We start from the raw sequence: 18,287 nt of genomic DNA on the forward strand, positions 1-18,287 counted from the left end.
TGGCGCCCGGCGACGTGAACCAAGTCACCTTGGCGCTCGGGGCCGGAGCTTTCAAAGACGGGACCCTGCTGCTGGAGGGCAGCGGCCGCGACGAGGGGCTGCGGAGGACCCCGCAGGGCATCGGGCTCCTGGCCAAGACCCCCCTGAGCCGCCCTGTCACGAGGAACAACGCCAAGTCCCCGCGCATCCAAACTTTGATCTACGACGCCCTCGAGAGACCGCGGGGCTGGGCGCTGCTCTACCAAGCTACTCTTGGAGCTACCTAAGAGGCAGAACTGGGATCCCGCAGGGGTGTTCCACCTATGTCCTAGTGCTGTCTTCACCATGTCACTGTTGTCCCCAATGGCAGACGATGCAGAAAAAGGTAACAGAGACTGAAATTCTACCTTCTTGGGTGAAAGGCTTTGTACAGCTGCTTTTCTGAAAAGTCCCCAGGGGAGGGGCGTCTGGCTGGCCCAGTCAGTAGAGCATGAGACTCTTCTAGTTACAAGATGAATAAGTTCTGGGGATCTACTGCATAGCATGGTGACTATAGTTAATAGTACTATATTGTATATTTGAAAGTTGCTGAGAGAGTAGTTCTTAAAAGTTCTCATCACACACGTACACACACACAGGTAACTATGTGAGGTGCTAGATGTGTTTATGAAGCATATGTGATAGTCATTTCATATATGTGTGTATCAAATCATGACATTGTACATCTTAAACTTACACGATGTTTTATGTCAATTATATCTCAGTAAAGGTGGAAAAAAAAAAACACGAATTCATGATTCTTGATTGGATCCCAGATTGAAAAAATAAATAACAATAAAGGAAAAACTAAATAGCAATCGTATTGATAGGAGTGAATTACTAGATCCAAGTCCCTAAAAGTGTGTAAATTTTAATTACTGGTATAAACTTAGGCTAGAATTTTAATATTTCTGTAAAAAGAGGAAAATGTAAAGAAGCAAATAAAAGTCATTATAAGTACCTCCAATTAAAGGTAATTAATTTTTTTGAACTATTAAGATTGTAAGCTTGACAATAGATGTTACTTATTGCCTACTAATTATGGCATCGTGCATGAGTTTTTACAAAAACTACATAATCAACTCAATAGAAGCAGAAAAAGCACTGGACAAAATCCAACACCCATTCAGGATAAAATCAAACTAGAAATAGCAAGGAACTTCCTCAACCTGATAAAGTGCCACCTCTATCAGAAAATCCTAAAACTAATATCCTGGGGTGCCTGGGTGGCTCAGTCTGTTAAGCATCTGGTCTGCCTTCGGTTCAGGTCATGATCCCAGGGTCCTGGGATCAGAGCCCCTAGGCGTGGGCTCCCTGCTCAGGGTCCTGCGATCAGCACCGCATCGGGCTCCCGTGGGAAGCCTGCTTCTCCCTCTCCCACTCCCCCTGCTTGTGTTCCCTCTCTCAGGGTGTCTCTCTCTATCAAATAAATAAGTAAAATATTTAAAAATATATGAAAAAGAAATGGAAGGCATATAGATTGCAAAGGAATAAATAAAACTATCTTTATTTGCAGGTAACATGATCATGTGTGTGGAAAATCCTAAGAAATCTATAAAAGAAATACTAGTAGTAGTACAGAAATTTTGAAAGATCAATAATGTCTATTTACTAGAAATGAGCAATCAGAAAATGAAATTAAGAAATCAATTCCTAAAGTAGTGTAAAATAGGATAAAATGCTTAGAAATAAATTTAGCAAAATAAGTGCAAGGCCTACTCACTGAAAATTATAAAAGATAGCTGAGGGTAATTAAAGATCTAAATTAATAGATATATCATATTTAACAATTGGAGGACTGGCCTGTTCTCTCTCACTCCTTCTGGGATTCCAGTTAAATGTGTTATTCACTGTATTATCTTTAATTCTTGCCCCCTCTCTCAGTCTGTCCCAGCATTTTTTCTCCCCAGGCTTCATTCTGGATATATTTTCTTCAGACTATCTTTCATTTTTTCAGATGGAGGACTCACTATGACCTTTAAAATCTAACACCACACAGAGTAGCTTGAATTGTCCACCTAGAGCACGGGAGGGAGGTGAGGGTTACAGACATTAATGAACTCATTCCAGGTCACCCAGCCTGAACACATCAGAGCAGGGATAATGCCTCACAATGGACCCTCTGTCCAAGTCCTTCCTGCTGTGCTTGCTCTCTCCTGGGCGGTGAATTCTGCCTACTTCTCATCTCCCGGGAGGTACAGTGCAGCCTCCCAGTCTTCTGTGCTATATTTCTTTTTCGATTATAAAAATCAGTGATATTTCTTCATTAGCCAGGACAGAATCCCAGGATTTTGTTCTTGGTATTTGGTGTTTTCTACTCTGTGTTTTATTTTGTGTTGTCCTTTTACATTTATTCATTTTTTTTCTGTGTTTTTTCCAATTTCAGACCATGATACCCCATTAGCTTCTTTCAAAGAACAAGATGCTGGGGTGCTTCCCGTGGGAGGTGTGATACATGGTCTGAACAAAGCAGTTCTGGGATTCATTCTTCACCCCTCTAGGAGCAAGATGGAGTTGCAGCCATGGATGATGCCCGTGAGGGCCCCTGGATAAGATCGTAAGTGAGCGAAGTGTGCAGGGATAGGTGTGAGTTGGGAAGATTAAGGGAGTGAATAATGGAAATTTGCAGGTAATTTGTTTTGTTTCTTTATTTCACTCATTATCACATGTAACACTTCGGTCTCAGCACATATAACCCAGCTAGTTGTTTTTGAACAGGTGTGCATTACTTTTATGAATTTCATGAACCTGTTCCTTTATTCTCAGTTTCCTCATCTAGAGATATGTAGGTACCAGGATTTTTTTTCCCATGACACACTGCCACAGAGCTCATTCTACTGCATATGATGCAGTGAATGTGGAGGCATGTTTCTGTCTCATAGATCAGGAAATGGCACTGTGCTGTCAGAGTAGCTCTACTTTGATCCTAGTGGATGTTGCCTTTTCTTCCTCCACCCCAGATACCTTCATGACAACCGCTTGGCCTAAGCAAGGCACAACCTTGCTGTGCCCAAGATAAGATTTGGGAATTTAGGCCAAGTGAAAAGGGTGAGACTCAGGGCTCCAGGCTTTGCTGATCTCCCAACTCCCTCCCTTCACTCCCTCCACGTTGTGATCAAGGTCCCAGAAAAGGCCTTCATGAAGCTATTCGTGATCCTGAAACCTAAAACTCTGAAAGGAGACATTGGTCTTGTCATCTTCCCAATCCTGATCTTTCTTCTCTGGCCTGCAATTGAGGTGAGAGGCCCAGCTCACCCAAGAAACCAAAGGTTATCTGGTAAGGGTGACACTCATTCACCCAAATGACTGGTTTTTCTCTGTTTTTGTTCCACCCAGTATCCCTGATTCTTTTGATAACAAAGAATGCCTTTGCATGTTCTGTCAAATCCCTGCAAAATCCATTCGAGGCAGGTATTATGTTCACTGGTCCACTGAGGAGGAAAGGAAAAGTCAGAGGGTCAGCAACTCTTGGGGAACAGTGGAGTAGAGACTCAAATCCTGGAGCTCCCCCCCAGCAAGCCCAGGCTGTGTATGCTCCCCAGGGCCATGTGGCTGCTGAGATGGGGAATGTTCTATTACTCCGATAAACCTGGGGGGTGGTGTTCTGTGCCCCTAGTATATTAGTCAAATGTTTTTATACAGAGAACAATATAAATTCTTAGCCATACAAATCTATGCAAATTTGGAAACAACCCCTTTGGGGAAAGACAGTATTAAAGAGCACATGGCAAGATGATGAGATGGGAAGAAAAAAAATGCCACATATATATGCCTGATATAGGATTAATATCCTTGATATATAAAAAATCAGTAGAGAGAAGGGAAACTGATATCAACCTAGAATTCTTATTAAAAGCAGTAGTAATTACCAGCAAGAAAAGCTGTACAAGGTATGAGATAAAAAATATATATGTATAACATATAATAATTAAATATATATTATAATTTAACATATATCATAATTAAATATATATATTTCATTCCTAATCTTTTTTTATTATGTTCAGTTAGCCACCATACAGGACATCATTAGTTTTTGATGTAGTGTTCCATGATTCATTAGTTGCGTATAACACCCAGTGCTCATCACAGCACGTGCCCCCCTTAATGCCCATCACCCGGCTACCCCATCCCCCCACCCCCCTCCCTTCTGAAACCCTCAGTTTGTTTCCCAGAGTCTCTCATGGCTTGTCTCCCTCTCTGGTTTCCCCCCCTTCAGTTTTCCCTTTCTTCCCCTATGGTCTTCAGTGGAATATGACTCAGCCATCAGAAAGGATGAACACCCACAATGTGCACCGACATGGATGGAACTGGAGGGGATTATGCTAAGTCAAATAAGTCAAGCAGAGAAAGACAATTATCATATGGTTTCTTTCATGCCTAATCTTACCACCCAGCCAATAACGTTGTCCTGTACTTAAAAATTACTAGGAAAAAATTACTGTAGTAATTTTATCAGTGAGGGTGGTACATTCAAATTGTTTTCTAAACAAGTTTGTTTTTAAAAACATAAATCTGTTTCACTGAAATTCAGTTTATTTCTGAGAAACACTAGGTGAAAGAAGGAAACTGCGCCCAGCTGAATACCTAAGAACACACAAAAGGGTACACATATACCCCAAACATGGACCAGCTCCCTCAGTTCACGGTGCTTGCTATGAGCCATATCCATCCACGTCAGGTGTTAGAACATTCTGTCTGATTCAGGTGACCCCTCTTCCACCACTTCAGGGAAACTGACAAATTGTAACCCTTTAGACACCCACTTTTTTAATTAACATATATAATGTATTATTTGTTTCAGGAGTACAGGTCTATGATTCATCAGTCTTACACAATTCACAGCGCTCACCATAGTACCTACCCTCCCCAATGTCCATCCCCCAGCCACCCCACCCCTCCCACCCCCCTCCACTCCAGCAATCCTCAGTTTGTTTACTGAGATTAAGAGTCTCTTATGGTTTGTCTGCCTCTCTGATTTCATCTTGTTGCATTTTTCCCTCCCTTCCCCTATGATCCTCTGTCTTGTTTCTCAAATCCCTCATATCAGTGAGATCATATGCTTCTTGTCTTTCTCTGATGGACTTATTTCGCTTAGCATAATACCCTCTAGTTCCATCCATGTCATTGCAAATGGCAAGGTTTCATTTTTGATGGTTGCATAATATTCCATTGTATATATACACCACATATTCTTTATCCATTCATCTGTCGATGGACATCTTGGCTCTTTCCATAGTTTGGTTATTGTGGACATTGCTGCTATAAACATTGGGGTGCATGTGCCCCTTTGGATCACTACACTTGTATCTTCGGGGTAAATACCCAGTAGTGCAATTGCTGGGTCATACAGTAGCTCTATTTTCAACTTTTTGAGGAAACTCCATACTGTTTTCAAGAGTGGCTGCACCAGGGGCGCCTGGGTGGCTCAGTCGGTTAAGCGGCTGCCTTCGGCTCAGGTCATGATCCTGGGGTCCCGGGATTGAGCCCCACGTCTGGTTCCCTGCTCAGTGGAGAGCCTGCTTCTCCCTCTCCCTCTGCCTACTTGTGCTCTCTATCTCTCTGTCAAATAAATAAATAAAATCTTAAAAAAAAAAAAAAAGAGTGGCTGCACCAGCTTGCATTCCCACCAACAGTGTAGGAGGGTTCCCCTTTCTCCGCATCCCCACCAACATCTGTCATTTCCTGACTTGTTAATTTTATCCATTCTGACTGGTGTGAGGTGGTATCTCATTGAGGTTTTGATTGGTATTTCCCTGATGCTGAGTGATATTGAACACTTTTTCATGTGTCTGTTGGCCATTTGGATGTCTTCTTTGCTGAAATGTCTGTTCATGTCTTCTGCCCATTTCTTGATTGGTTTATTTGTTTTCTGGGTGTTGAGTTTGATAAGTTCCTTATAGATTTTGTATACTACCCCTTAATCTGATATGTCATTTGCAAATATCTTCTCCCATTCTGTCGGTTGTCTTTTGCTTTTTTTGACTGTTCCTTTTGTTGTGCAAAAGCTTTTTATCTTGGTGAAGTGCCAATAGTTCATTTTGCCCTTGCTTCCCTTGCATCTGGCAATGTTTCTAGGAAGAAGTTGCTGCAGCTGAGATCGAAGAGGTTACTGCCTGTGTTCTCCTCTAAGATTTTAATGAATTCCTGTCTCACATTTAGGTCTTTCATCCATTTGGAGTCTATTTTTGTGTGTGGTGTAAGGAAATGGTCCAGTTTCATTCTTCTGCATGTAGACACCGACTTTTACAAGCAAACTTCACATTTTTATCAAGTAAACGTCCATAAATATTGTAGTATTTACACAAGTAATTATTTAACAGGTCTGAAACAACACTACCATTTTTATTAGGTTCCTGTTTTAGTTTTAATGAATCAGTATTCAAAAATCTCCCAACAAAGCCCAGGTCTAGATGCCTTCACTGTTGAATTCTCTCAAACATTTAAAGAATTAGTACCAATCCTTCTCAAACGCTTCCAAAAAGTAAAAGAGGAGGGAACACTTCCTAACTCCTCCTATGAGGTTAGCGTTACCCACATACCAGTGCCAGACTGACAGTACAAGAAAACTACACACCAATATCTCTTATATATATATACAGATGCAAAAATCCTCAACAAAGTACTAACAAACTGAATCCAACAGCATATTAAGAAGACTATACGTCATGACCAGTTGGGATTTATGCACAAAGATGGTTCAACATTAGAAAATCAATGTATTAAGGAGGGCACGGGATGTGATGAGCACTGGGTGTGATATGCAACTGATGAATTACTGAACTCTACCTCTGAAACTAATGATGTACTAGATGTTGGCTAATTGAATTTAAATAAAAAATTATAAAAAACTTAAAAAAAATTTTATTCTGTAGGCAAATAAATAAATTTATTTTATTCTTTAGGCAAAAAAAAGAAAGAAAGAAAATCAATGTAATACACCATAGTACCAAAATGAAAAACATCTTTCCATCCTTGGAATAAACCCTACTTGGTCATGGTGTATAATTTTTTATATATTGCTGAATACTATTTGCTAATATGTTGTTAAGGATTTTTGCATCAGTACTCATGGGGGATATGTACGGTGTTTTTTTTTTCTTTTCTTCCATCTTTCTTCCTTATTTCTTCCCTTTCTTTCCTTCCTTATTTCTTCCCTTTCTTTCTTTCTTTCTTTCTTTCTTTCTTTCTTTCTTTCTTCATTCCCTCTTTCCTTCCTTCTTTCATTCCTTCCTTCCTTACTTACTTCCTTTGGTTTGGATATTAGGTAATTACTAGTTTCATAAAATGAATTGAGAAATATTCCCTTCTCTTTTATTTTCTGGGTGGAGATTTTGTAGAATTGATCTTAATTCTCCCCTTACCATTGGATTCTCCAGTAGTAGCATATGGGCCTGGATTTTTGGGAGAGTTGTTAAATTACAACCTCAATTCTTTTAATAGATGACTTTTCAAATGATCTATTTCATATAGGGTGAGTTATAGTAGATTGTATTTTGTAAGGAATTGGTCACTTTTATCTAGGCTGTCAAACTGATGTGTGTAGAGTTGCCCATAGTATAATATACTCTGATTATATTTGTTATGTCTGCAGAATCTGTAGTGACATCCTCTTTAAACCATGATTTTGGTCATTTATCTTTTTTCTCTCTTTTTTAGCAGTCTTGCTGGAGGTTTGGCAATTTTATTGATCTTTTCAAAGAAGCAGGTGCTCATTTCATTCGTTTCCTCTTATTTTTCTCTTAAATTTCTTCAATTTCTACTCTTTATTACTGTCTACCTTATTCTGGTCTTGGTTCCTTTTGCTGTTCTTTTTCTACATTCTTGAAGTAGAAGCTTGGATTATTGATTTGAAACATTTTTGTTTTTTCTAATGTATGCATTTAGTGGTATAAATTCGCTCTCAGTGCTGCTGAATCCCACAAATTTTGATATTGAATTTTCATTTCCATTCAGTTTAAATTTTTTAAATTTCCCTTGAGACTTCTACTTTGACCCATGAGTGAGTGAGTGAGCTCTTTATTTATTTATTTACAGGAGAAATCAAATTTAATAGATGTACGTATGAGGAATCCATAGTCTTGTAAATCTCAAAGGCAATCAGGCAGAATGAGATATATATGTCATTCTGAACCAAGGAGAACGGAATAGCGGTCTGGGATGTTGGAGGAAAGGAATGCACTTCACACAGTGGTAACAGGAGCAGATGTTTGGCCATAAGAGGTTTGACCTACCATATAGATGCATCACTCAGATAAAATTTACCTCTGTTAATAACTCTTATTCTGGGAAAGACCCCCAATTTAGATTTTTTCTGTGTGCTTAAAGGAGGGACAAAACTTTCTCTTGAGTCTGCAGGTTCTCTAGTGCCTTCAGCTCAAAATAATCCACATGTCAAAGTGGCCATATTCTGAGGTGGGGGCTGTCCTGAACCCCTTCAGGTCCCCCCACGAATACTTCCTTGGGAGTGTCACATATTAAATACGGAGCAGGTGGATTGTTTCATCTTGTTGGTCCCATCTCTTAGTCCCAGCAATAGGTCAGTTTAGTCAAACTAATTTCAGGAGGCAGGATTGCAGGTATTATTCTCAAAGTTACACGTATGTTTCAAGTAATCGGGTATTAAATAAAGGCATTTCTATGGAAACAAAAGAAAAACAAAGGTTCATGTTTGGATCAAACGTTAAGCCAGTTTCTGAGCTCTGAGGGTAGCCAGTTGATGAGACTTCTAGATGTCCGACTTAAAGCTTCTTTAGATAGAGTGAGGGCAGGTAGTGGCAATCTAACAGATCTTTCTGGTTTGCAGTTCGAATGTCTTTGGTGCTCTTTTTGAGTGGCCCATAGAGCAGTAAGCACAAAGAGTGTCTGTTTTTTTTTTTTTTTAAGATTTTATTTATTTATTTGAGACAGAGAGAATGAGAGAGAGAGAGCACATGAGAGGGGGGAGGGTCAGAGGGAGAAGCAGGCTCCCTGCCGAGCAGGGAGCCCGATGCGGGACTCGATCCCGGGACTCCAGGATCATGACCTGAGCCGAAGGCAGTCGCTTAGCCAACTGAGCCACCCAGGCGCCCCAAGAGTGTCTATTGATGAACTATTATGGGGATTTCTTTACATCAAGTCATTTATATTTAGTTTGCAGGACTTCAGGAAAAGGGAAGTTTTCATTCATAAATGATTCCAAGTCAGAAAGGTGGGAGAAAAATCAGAATGGTAGTTTGGAGGGTTGTAGCCTGGCACTGGAGGACCCTAGGAGGAACCAGGACCTAGTCCAGTTTACAGCAAATAGTGTTAAAATCTAACATCTACAAAGATGTGTTATTGAAACATATTTTGTCTCTATAATCACCCTAATTTTTACCAAATATAACCAATAATCTGTTTGCAAAATAAGTCTAGACTTATTACCAAAGATAAACAATGATTTTTTTGCAAAATAAGTCTTGCTTGGTTTTCAAGAACCACTGACCCCATCTCTAACTCTGCAGCTGACCATGAACAAACGATATGTAGTCTCCCAGCAATCTCTTAACATCCAGAGGGTCCTCTTTGCCCCTGATATGCCTACAGCAGTAATTCTGGGGCAGCTGAGGGCAGAGGGGCCTGTCTCGGAAGGAGACTTAGGGATGGTAACGTGGGGAGGGGTTGGTGCTGGGGCTCTGCCAGCCGGGCCTCTCGCAGCCTTCTGATTCCCTCTTCTCGGCTTCTCGGAGACTTGATCACCCATGATATTGAAATGGTACCAAATCCTAGAAACAGCATGGCTGCCTCCCTGCAGACCCATGAAAAGAACATGCCCGAGGTGAGGACTCAGTCCCAGTGCTGAGACTGATGCTGAAGGTGGGAGAGATTAGGTAAAAGAGGCAGATTGGTCTCAGATATCCCCTGTTGCGGTCCTCACTCTAACTTTTTCCTCATCATAGCTTTTGCCCTCGAACCCGAGCACCAAGACACCCTGCCAGCTGGATGGCTTGTCCAACACTATGCAGAATGCCGCCAGCATCAAGAGCTTGAACCTCTCCAACAGTGAGGTGAGGTGTGGTACCCAGATCCTTCTTTGAAAGGAAGTTGGGAGTGCTCACGGGATGGTGACAAGAGTCAGGGGAGTGGATTTGTTGGAGAAGGGAAGGACCGGGGGTGCAGGGTCATCCTGGCCATCTCTCTCTGCTCCACGTGTTTCCTCCCCATAATTATAGGTGAAGTCTGCAGGGGAGTTGGACGAGGGCAAAAGTCTGCAGCCAGAAGAGATGAGTGCCAATAGAAGGCCCCTGTGCACCGCCTTCCCTGATAAATCAACCAACATAAGGTCAGTTGTACACTGTGTCACCCCGTGGGACTCTGAACTATGCCTGACGGTGCCTGTTTGGAGGAGGCAGCAGCTCTGTTCCTTTGGGGGGACCGGAGGCCCTATGCTCTCTTCTCTGTGTCCCTCGCCTGTGCTTAGACATCTCCTTCCCTTCCTCTGACCTGCTCACCGGTTTGTCTGGTCTGAGGTCCGTTTGCAGGTTGTCTGCACCCAGCCTTCTCTAGCGTGCCAACCCCAAAGTGTGATCTACGAAGCAGGGCTCCCCTTCCTCCCTAGGACCAGAGTGACCACCTTGAGCCCGGTGCTGGTGCCCTGGACTGAGAGGGGCCCTCCAGCCCAGGGCCTCATGCTGAGACGGGCCTTTCTGCCTCCCTGCCGAGACAGGGCTTCCCTCCCTTGTTCTGAGAGGGACCCTCTTTTCCTTGAACCAAATGTATCCCCCCTCCAATTCCAGGCTGCCTTGGTGGCTTTCCTGCCCCATGCTGAGGGCCGAGGTCCTGGGGGACTGCCATCATGACATCCGTTCCTCTGACCCCCTGCCAGGAGCTGGGCCCTCCTTGGGAGAAACCAGGGTTCCCTGAGTCAGGGGGCCAGAAGTGGGTGACTGCCAGTGAGCAGAGGGCTTCCTGAGGCAGGAATGGAAGGCAGAGGGCAGAGGTGCTTGAGAGGACAGAAGGGCAGGCCTCTCAGAGGCACTGCCCCCTCCCCTCCCTCCACATGTCACATCATCCAGACTGGTCCTTCAGAGGAGCCCTGGGTAGCCCGACATGGGTATAATCCCTCAGGCAAGGAACCAACTGGGACAGGCACAGGTGCACTGGGGTCATCAGGAGGGAAGGTGGTGATCATAAGAGGGGACCACAGACCCCCAGCTCCATGCTGACCTGGGGCTTGACCCTCTACTCCCTCTGGGGAAGGTCTCCTGCCCCCGTGGCTGCTTCGTTCCCCATGCCTGGCTCAGACTGAGCTCACACAAGTGACAAAGTTTCAACCAGCGTGCAGTGGGCCCCCGGCCCAACACCTGCATGTTTTCCATTCCTACATCGGATGCCAGGGCCAGCCAGGGCAGATGAAGGAAGGGACTGCAGGCAGAGAGCATTTTCCCCTTTCTCCTCTCTTCCTCCCTGACCCCCACCACCATGGTAGAGCTTCTTTCCCTTCCCTTTGTTTGCTTTCTCTCCCTCTTTTGTCTCTACTCCCCTATGTCTCTCTCACCTCTCCCTTCCTACCTTCAACCCCTCTTCTGTCTTCATCCCCCTCCCTCTCCCCCCCTGCCTCCTGGTTCCTGCTTCACTCACCTCCTTGCCCCAGCATCCCGGGCCACCCCTGGGGGGTGTCATGGTCCTGCAGCATGCTGGACCCCTAGTGAGGTAGCAGAGCCCTGGGCTCCCAACCCCATTCCCTCTTCTCTCTGGAGCCTTTGGTGGGGACCTGAAGGAAGGAAGGGAGGCAGGAAGGAAAAGGCAGCCCTGGAGCCTGGGCTCCAAATGTTGCTTCTGATGGCACTGGACACGGGAGTCAGGACAGTCTAGGTGGGATCCGTCCAGGGGAAAGAGAGGGAGGAGGGGGTGGGGTGGAGGAATGGAATCAGAGAGAGGAGGGGGAAGAGAGTGTGTGCTTTCCCTCTAGGTCCATCCACAAGGGAGGTGCCAAGGGCCCTGGAAGCCTAGGACAGTGCAGTGTAGGTGGGACGTACTCGGCTGTGTGTCAGGTGTAAGTGTGCTTGCTCCCATGATGAAGGACACCTGCAAAGTTTCACTGACTTTTCTGTTTTGTCTGGATTTCTGCAGCTCCATCCTGGAATTTTTTCCCAAGCTACTAAGCCTGGTAGGTGTATTCCTTGATCATTGACTCCTCTGCTGGCGCTGATGCTGCCCCAAACCTGCCCTGAAGCCATTTAGGTCTTGCAGAAGTTACAATTTTCATGACCCTTCAATCTCATGGAGGTCCAGATCCATGTGGGAACCCAACAAGGGCTCCAGATCGCCTTCAACCACGTTCTGCAGGGGCATCAGGGACCCCAAGACAGTGATCCCAAATGTAGTCTTGCCCATGTAATTTCCAGGGCCCTTTTGCACCTGGCCTCTGACCCTCACCCTCTGCGGGGTCCATCCTTTCCCTGATCGTTCAGCACCAGCTCCTGGTCCACACTGCCCACTCCCTCTTCCTTTCCCCAGGACAGCCAGGAGTCACCTTCACCAACCAGTATCAGTACTGCAGCCCACAAGAGGTTACCAACCTGCAAGGTGAGGAGGGCGGATCAAGCCGGGTTTGGGGCGGTGCGTGAGGAGGGGTTATCAGCCGTGGTCCTGAGGACTGTTGTGATTTCAGGGAAGCTTCTTTGGATCTGATGCACTGAAGAGTCTAGTCCTGCAATTCCTGCAGCAGTAAGTACTCCTGGGAATCTGGGGAAGGGGTTGGCTAGGATGGGTGAGGCCACCCAAGCTCAGGACTGCTGACTGGGTCTGGAAATCTCATCTGAGGTCCAGACCACAGAGATAGACTGTCCTCATTACTCTCCCACAGATACTATTTGATTTACGATTCTGGAGACCGTCAGGGTCTCCTCGGTGCCTACCACGATGAGGCCTGCTTCTCCCTGGCCATTCCCTTCAACCCCGAGGAGTCAGCCCCGTGAGTAGCAAAGCTCCGACTCTGCTCCTGGGCCCTGTGGCTCCCCAGTGGATACAGGGCAGCTCCTGGAAACACCCACACTGGCCAGACCACCACCTTCTGTTCCTCTTTCTCTCCTAGAAGCAGCTTGTGCAAGTACTTCAAGGAAAGCAGGAATATGAAGAAGCTCAAGGACGCCTGTGCGTGTGTGATGGGGAAGACTGGGCAGGGAAAGAGGTGTGAAGTGGTAATTATAGGGCCCAGGGTGTAGCAACCCCTGACCTTCGCTTGTTTCTCCTCCCCCCATAGCCCTGCGTGTTCAGCCGCTGAAGCACACAAAGCGTGACATCGTGGGCTCCCTCTGTGTGCTGCCCAAAACTCAGCATGACCTCAGCTCCTTCTTGGTGGACATGTGGTTCCAGATGGTGAGCACCGGCTTCCTCCCTCAGGCAGCCCCAGAAAGCCGTGGGTGAGTAGGAGGTTTAGGTGACTTAGCACCTGGGCCCTTCCCTTTCAGGAGACGATGCTCTGCTTCTCTGTCAACGGGGTGTTCAAGGAAGGTGCGTGTGTGTAGAACCTCCTCCCAGATGCTCCTCTGCTCTCTCCCTGCTGGCTGGGCTCCCTCTCAGAACTCTCCCAGCTTCCCTGGTGCCTTCCCTTCTCTTCCTAGTCCCGTTATGTTCTCCCATTTCCACGCTCCCCTCATATCATCCTGGTCTGAACTAGATCTGTGCCGGTCTGCCCCACCCAGCTTGGGCATTAGTCTGAGGAGTTGGACAGCTCTCACCCTAGATCCTTACTCTGTGACCTTGGGCTCTTAACCTGGAAGTTTCCTCATTTGCTAATGGAACTAATAATGTGCATCTCTTGGGCATCTGTGAAAAATGTATCAAATGAACGAATGAAGTGGTTGTCACAGAACCTGGCACATAGGAGGGCCCTTGTCACTGCGAGCAGATGGCTCCTATTGTTGCCATCCCCATATGGACACCCTGACCTCCAGAGAACAGTTGTCCCCTTCAGCATGAATATCAAGTCAGACCCTGACTGAAGAATGCTGTGTAAGCATGTGAAGCATGTATGACTCTAAGGGAGTCCTGTTGTTTGTTATTTGCTGTTGAAGTGGGAGGAATGTCTCAGTTCTGTGTTCACCTAAACCTTCGCTGCTACACCTGGGAGCAATTCCAGGTGAGTGCTGTGTTGTGGGTGGAACTCCCAGCCCAGCCTGGGCTCAAGGACGTGGGAATGTGGTTATGCAGTCCTCAGGGTTTTCTCAATATTGTAGAAAGCAAACAGGTAGACCCGAAGTGTCTAGCTTAGTGGTCAAGGGCATGGGGTCTGGAATCGAAATGTGGGTTATCTTCCTGACCCCACCATTCACCAGGGGTATTACCTTGGTTAAGTCACATGACCTCTGTGTGACTCAGTATCTTCTTCTGAAAATGAAGATTAGACTGCCCATTCCTTGGCCTGTTGTACAGAGTAAATGCAGGTATAAAATTGTCCTTGATTTGGGGGCGACTGAGTGGCTCAGTTGGTTAGGCATCCCACTCTTGATTTCAGCTCAGGTCATGAGATCGAGCCTGGCATTGGGCTCTGTGCTCAGTGGGGAGTCTGCTTCTCTCTCTCTCACTCTCTCTCTGCCCTTCACTCCCCCCCACTCTCTCTCTAAAACAAATAAATAAATCTTTTTAAAAAATAAAATAAAATAAAATTGTCCTTGGTTTGGGTATAAACCTATAAATGTAGGGGAGGTTGCAGACAATCTCCAAAGGCTGGCTCTGTGGGAGGTCTACAGGTACCAGGCAAGGAGTCTGGGAGGCAGACATGGTAGGGGTATGGAAGGAGTCTGGTTACTGAGTGGCAGTGGAAACAGGGTTATTATTGGGGTGGGGGGGTTATCCTTCTGTCAGTGCATGATAACCTTTTGAAATGGATTTCTTTCACTTAGCATAATTCCCCTGAGAGCCATCCAAGTTGTTAAGTGTATTGATAATCCGTTCCTTTTTATCGCCAAATAGTATTCCATGGTATGGATTTACCACCGTTTCTTTAACCATTCACCTATTGAAGGACATCTGGGTTGTTTCTACTTTTTAACTATTATGAATAGAACTGTTAGGAACATTCAAGTACAGGTTTTCATGTGAACACAAATTTTCATTTCTCTGGATAAATTGCCTAGAGTGCAACTGCTATACTATCCAGTTATTATTACATGTTTAGTTTTGGGGAAAAAAATGCCAAATTGTTTTCCAGAGTGCCTGTAACATTTTGCATTCTCATTAGCAATGTCTGAGTGACTCAGTTTATCCATAGATTTCACTGCATTTGGTGTTTTCACTATTTTTTAGCCATTCTGATAAGTGTGTTTATATTTTATTGTGCATTTCCATGATGATTAAAGATGTTAAATGTATTTTCATATGCTTATTTTCCATTAGTAAAATCTCTGGTTCTTGGGTGCCTGGGTGGCTCAGTTGGTTAAGCGACTGCCTTCGGCTCAGGTCATGATCCTGGAGTCCCGGGATCAAGTCCCGCATCGGGCTCCCTGCTCGGCAGGGAGTCTGCTTCTCCCTCTGACTCTCCTCCCTCTCATGCTCTCTGTCTCTCATTCTCTTCTCTCAAATAAATAAATAAATAAATAAATCTTTAAAAAAAAAAATCTCTGGTTCTTGTGTTTTGTGCATTTCTTAATTGGACTAAGAGGTCAGAAGGTAGCTTCTGAGTCCTGGCTCAGGCTAACAGGCAGAATCAGAGAGGGTGAAGCTCCTCAAGACTTAACTTTTCTTGGCAAGGAGGGCCAGAAGTGGGGCTGAAGCTGCTTAATGTGCCTTAAATTAAGATGGATCTTGGATTTGTAATAGGATGAAGAGGAGGGAGAATCTCTGGGTCCATCTGTGGGGATCTGGCTAGAACAGAGAAAAAGGGAGCTGTGGGGTGGAAAAAAAAGCAGTGGAGGAAGAGAGATATGGGGGGGAGGAAATGCCTTCTACATGATGCTAGATCCAATATTTTCAACCTCCCCTATAGGATGCAAAACATTATTCTCTTAGACCTGTGGTTTTCAACTCCGGATGTACAGTAAAATCCCCTCCAATGCCCAGACTCGAGAAACTGAATCAGGATCTCTAAGGGTAGGTCTAGTCATCAGTATTTTTAAGGCTCCTCAATTGATTCTCATGAGCTGTCAAAATAGAAAGCCTTATCTAATGGTATATTAGTTTTCTAGGGCAAAGATACCACAGACTGAGTGGATTCAACAACAGAAATTTATTTCTCACAGTTCTGAAAACTAGAAAGCCAAGATCCAAGTATTTATAGCATTGATTTCTTCTGAGGCCTCTCTTCTTGCCTTGCAGGTGGTCACCCTCTTGCTCCTTCTTCACATGGTCATCCTTCTGTGCACACACACCCTTGGTATCTCTCTATATTTCCTGAACTCCTCTTATAGGTACTCTAATCAGATTGGATTAGGGCCTACCCTAATGGCCTCTTTTTAACTTGATTACCTCTTTAAATGCCCTGTCTTCAAATCCAGTCATGTTCTGAGGTACAGGGGGTTAGAGCTTCAACATACGAATTTGGATGGGACACAGTTCAGTCCACAACAGATGGTGTAAGTAATATCTTGGTCTGAGAAGTTCAGCTGCCTTTCAGCTCCCTTCCTCTAACTACCGCACAACACTTCTACAATCACCTTGTTGGGCAGAAGTTGGTCATGTGGCCACACATAGCTGCAAAGGAAGCTACAGATGTGGTCTTTTACTGGAAACACTACTGTCCCAAATAAATTTGGAATTCTATTGTTTTTTTAAAGATTTTATTTATTTATTTGACACAGTGAGGGGAGAGAGCAAGCACAAGCAGGGGGGAGAGGCAGAGGCAGAGGGAGAAGCAGGCTCCCTGGTGAGCAAGGAGCCGGATGTGGGGCTCGATCCCAGGACCCTGGAATCACGACCCGAGCCAAAGGCAGCCGCTTAACCGACTGAGCCACCCAGGTGCCCTGGGATTCTATTATTAAGAGAGAAGGATAATTGGTATAGAATATATGTTACACTTTTATACCCAAGGCAGCTAGAAGTACTCAGAAGTACTGAACCTGCTGATGAAGTCCATGTTTGTGGTGAGGGATAGAAAGGAACCAAGTGTGTCTTTTGGAATGTGGATCTTTGCACCTGGTTTAGGGTGGTTTTCTTAGATGAGGAATTGAGTGGAGGGTCAGGTTTAGTGCAATGCCAGGAAATTGACAGTTCTATTTTGGTCATGTTGTTTGTGGAGCCTATGAAAAAATCTGGGTGGGGCCATGTTGTTGGATGTATGTCTGGAGCTCCTGATGATATTCTTGGCTATAGCAAAAACAAAACAAAACAACTATACAATTTAACAGAATAATTCAATCAGAAAATACTTGATTCCACATATGAGCAGGACTCAGCTCTAGATTCTGGAAGGGATACGAAGACATTTTCTGGTTTTAATCTTGTAAACATGTTTTTTTTTAATTAATTATTTATTTTTTGATGTAGTGTTCCATGATACATTGTTTGCCTATAACACCCAGTGCTCCATGCGATATGTGCCCTCTTTAATACCCATCACCAGGCTAACCCATCCCCCCACCCCCTTCCCCTCTAGAACCCTCAGTTGGTTTCTCAGAGTCCATAGTCTCTCATGGTTCATCTCCTCCTCCCATTTCCCCCCCTTCACTTTTCCCTTCCTACTATCTTCTTTATTATTTTTTTTTAACATATAATGTATTATTTGTTTCAGAGGTACAGGTCTGTGATTCAACAGTCTTACACAATTCACAGCTCTCACCATAGCACATACCCTCCCCAATGTCTGTCACCCAGCCACCCCATCCCTCCCACCCCCACCACTCCAGCAACCCTCAGTTTGTTTCCTGAGATTCAGAATTCCTCATATCAGTGAGATCATATGATACATGTCTTTCTCTGATTGACTTATTTCGCTTAGCATAATACCCTCTAGTTCTATCCACGTTGTTGCAAATGGCAAGATTTGGGTTTTTTTTTTTAATGGCTGCATAATATTTCATTGTATGTATATACCACATCTTCTTTATCAGTTCATCTGTTGATGGACATCTTGGCTCTTTCCATAGTTTGGCTATTGTGGACATTGCTGCTATAAACATTGGGGTGCACGTGCCCCTTCGGATCACTACATTTGTATCTTTGGGGTAAATACCCAGTAGTGCAATTGCTGGATCATAGGGTAGCTCTATTTTCAACTTTTTGAGGAACCTCCATACTGTTTTCCAGAGTGGCTGCACCAGCTTGCATTCCCACCAACAGTGTAGGAGGGTTCCCCTTTCTCTGCATCCTCG

General features: G+C 44.6%; 1 protein-coding gene and 1 long non-coding RNA gene across 2 annotated transcripts; both read left to right on the plus strand.

The window, feature by feature from the left end:
* Positions 1-208: 208 nt before the first annotated feature.
* Positions 209-9,974, plus strand: LOC123323394. The gene is made up of 3 exons (XR_006539370.1): positions 209-364; positions 2,405-2,575; positions 9,939-9,974. It is a non-coding gene; the product is annotated as an uncharacterized LOC123323394 (long non-coding RNA).
* Positions 9,975-9,998: 24 nt separating this feature from the next.
* On the plus strand, positions 9,999-13,498 carry LOC110576115 (nuclear RNA export factor 3-like). The gene is made up of 6 exons (XM_044911593.1): positions 9,999-10,046; positions 12,499-12,567; positions 12,653-12,708; positions 12,848-12,955; positions 13,076-13,134; positions 13,244-13,498. Exons 1-6 carry the CDS (start codon positions 9,999-10,001, stop codon positions 13,405-13,407), a joined length of 504 nt encoding a protein of 167 aa, XP_044767528.1. The 3' UTR covers positions 13,408-13,498.
* Positions 13,499-18,287: the final 4,789 nt, after the last annotated feature.

Source organism: Neomonachus schauinslandi, chromosome X (genome assembly GCF_002201575.2).
Source record: "Neomonachus schauinslandi chromosome X, ASM220157v2, whole genome shotgun sequence".
Lineage (NCBI taxonomy): Eukaryota > Metazoa > Chordata > Mammalia > Carnivora > Phocidae > Neomonachus > Neomonachus schauinslandi.

Bases quoted from the DNA above. Each gene is read 5' to 3' on its own strand.
- LOC110576115 (XM_044911593.1), top strand. From the start codon at position 9,999: ATGCAGAATGCCGCCAGCATCAAGAGCTTGAACCTCTCCAACAGTGAG. The intron at 10,047-12,498 runs GTGAGGTGTGGT...TCCTTTCCCCAG, and splicing joins TGAACCTCTCCAACAGTGAG to GACAGCCAGGAGTCACCTTC. The intron at 13,135-13,243 runs GTGCGTGTGTGA...CTCCCCCCATAG, and splicing joins GAAGAAGCTCAAGGACGCCT to CCCTGCGTGTTCAGCCGCTG.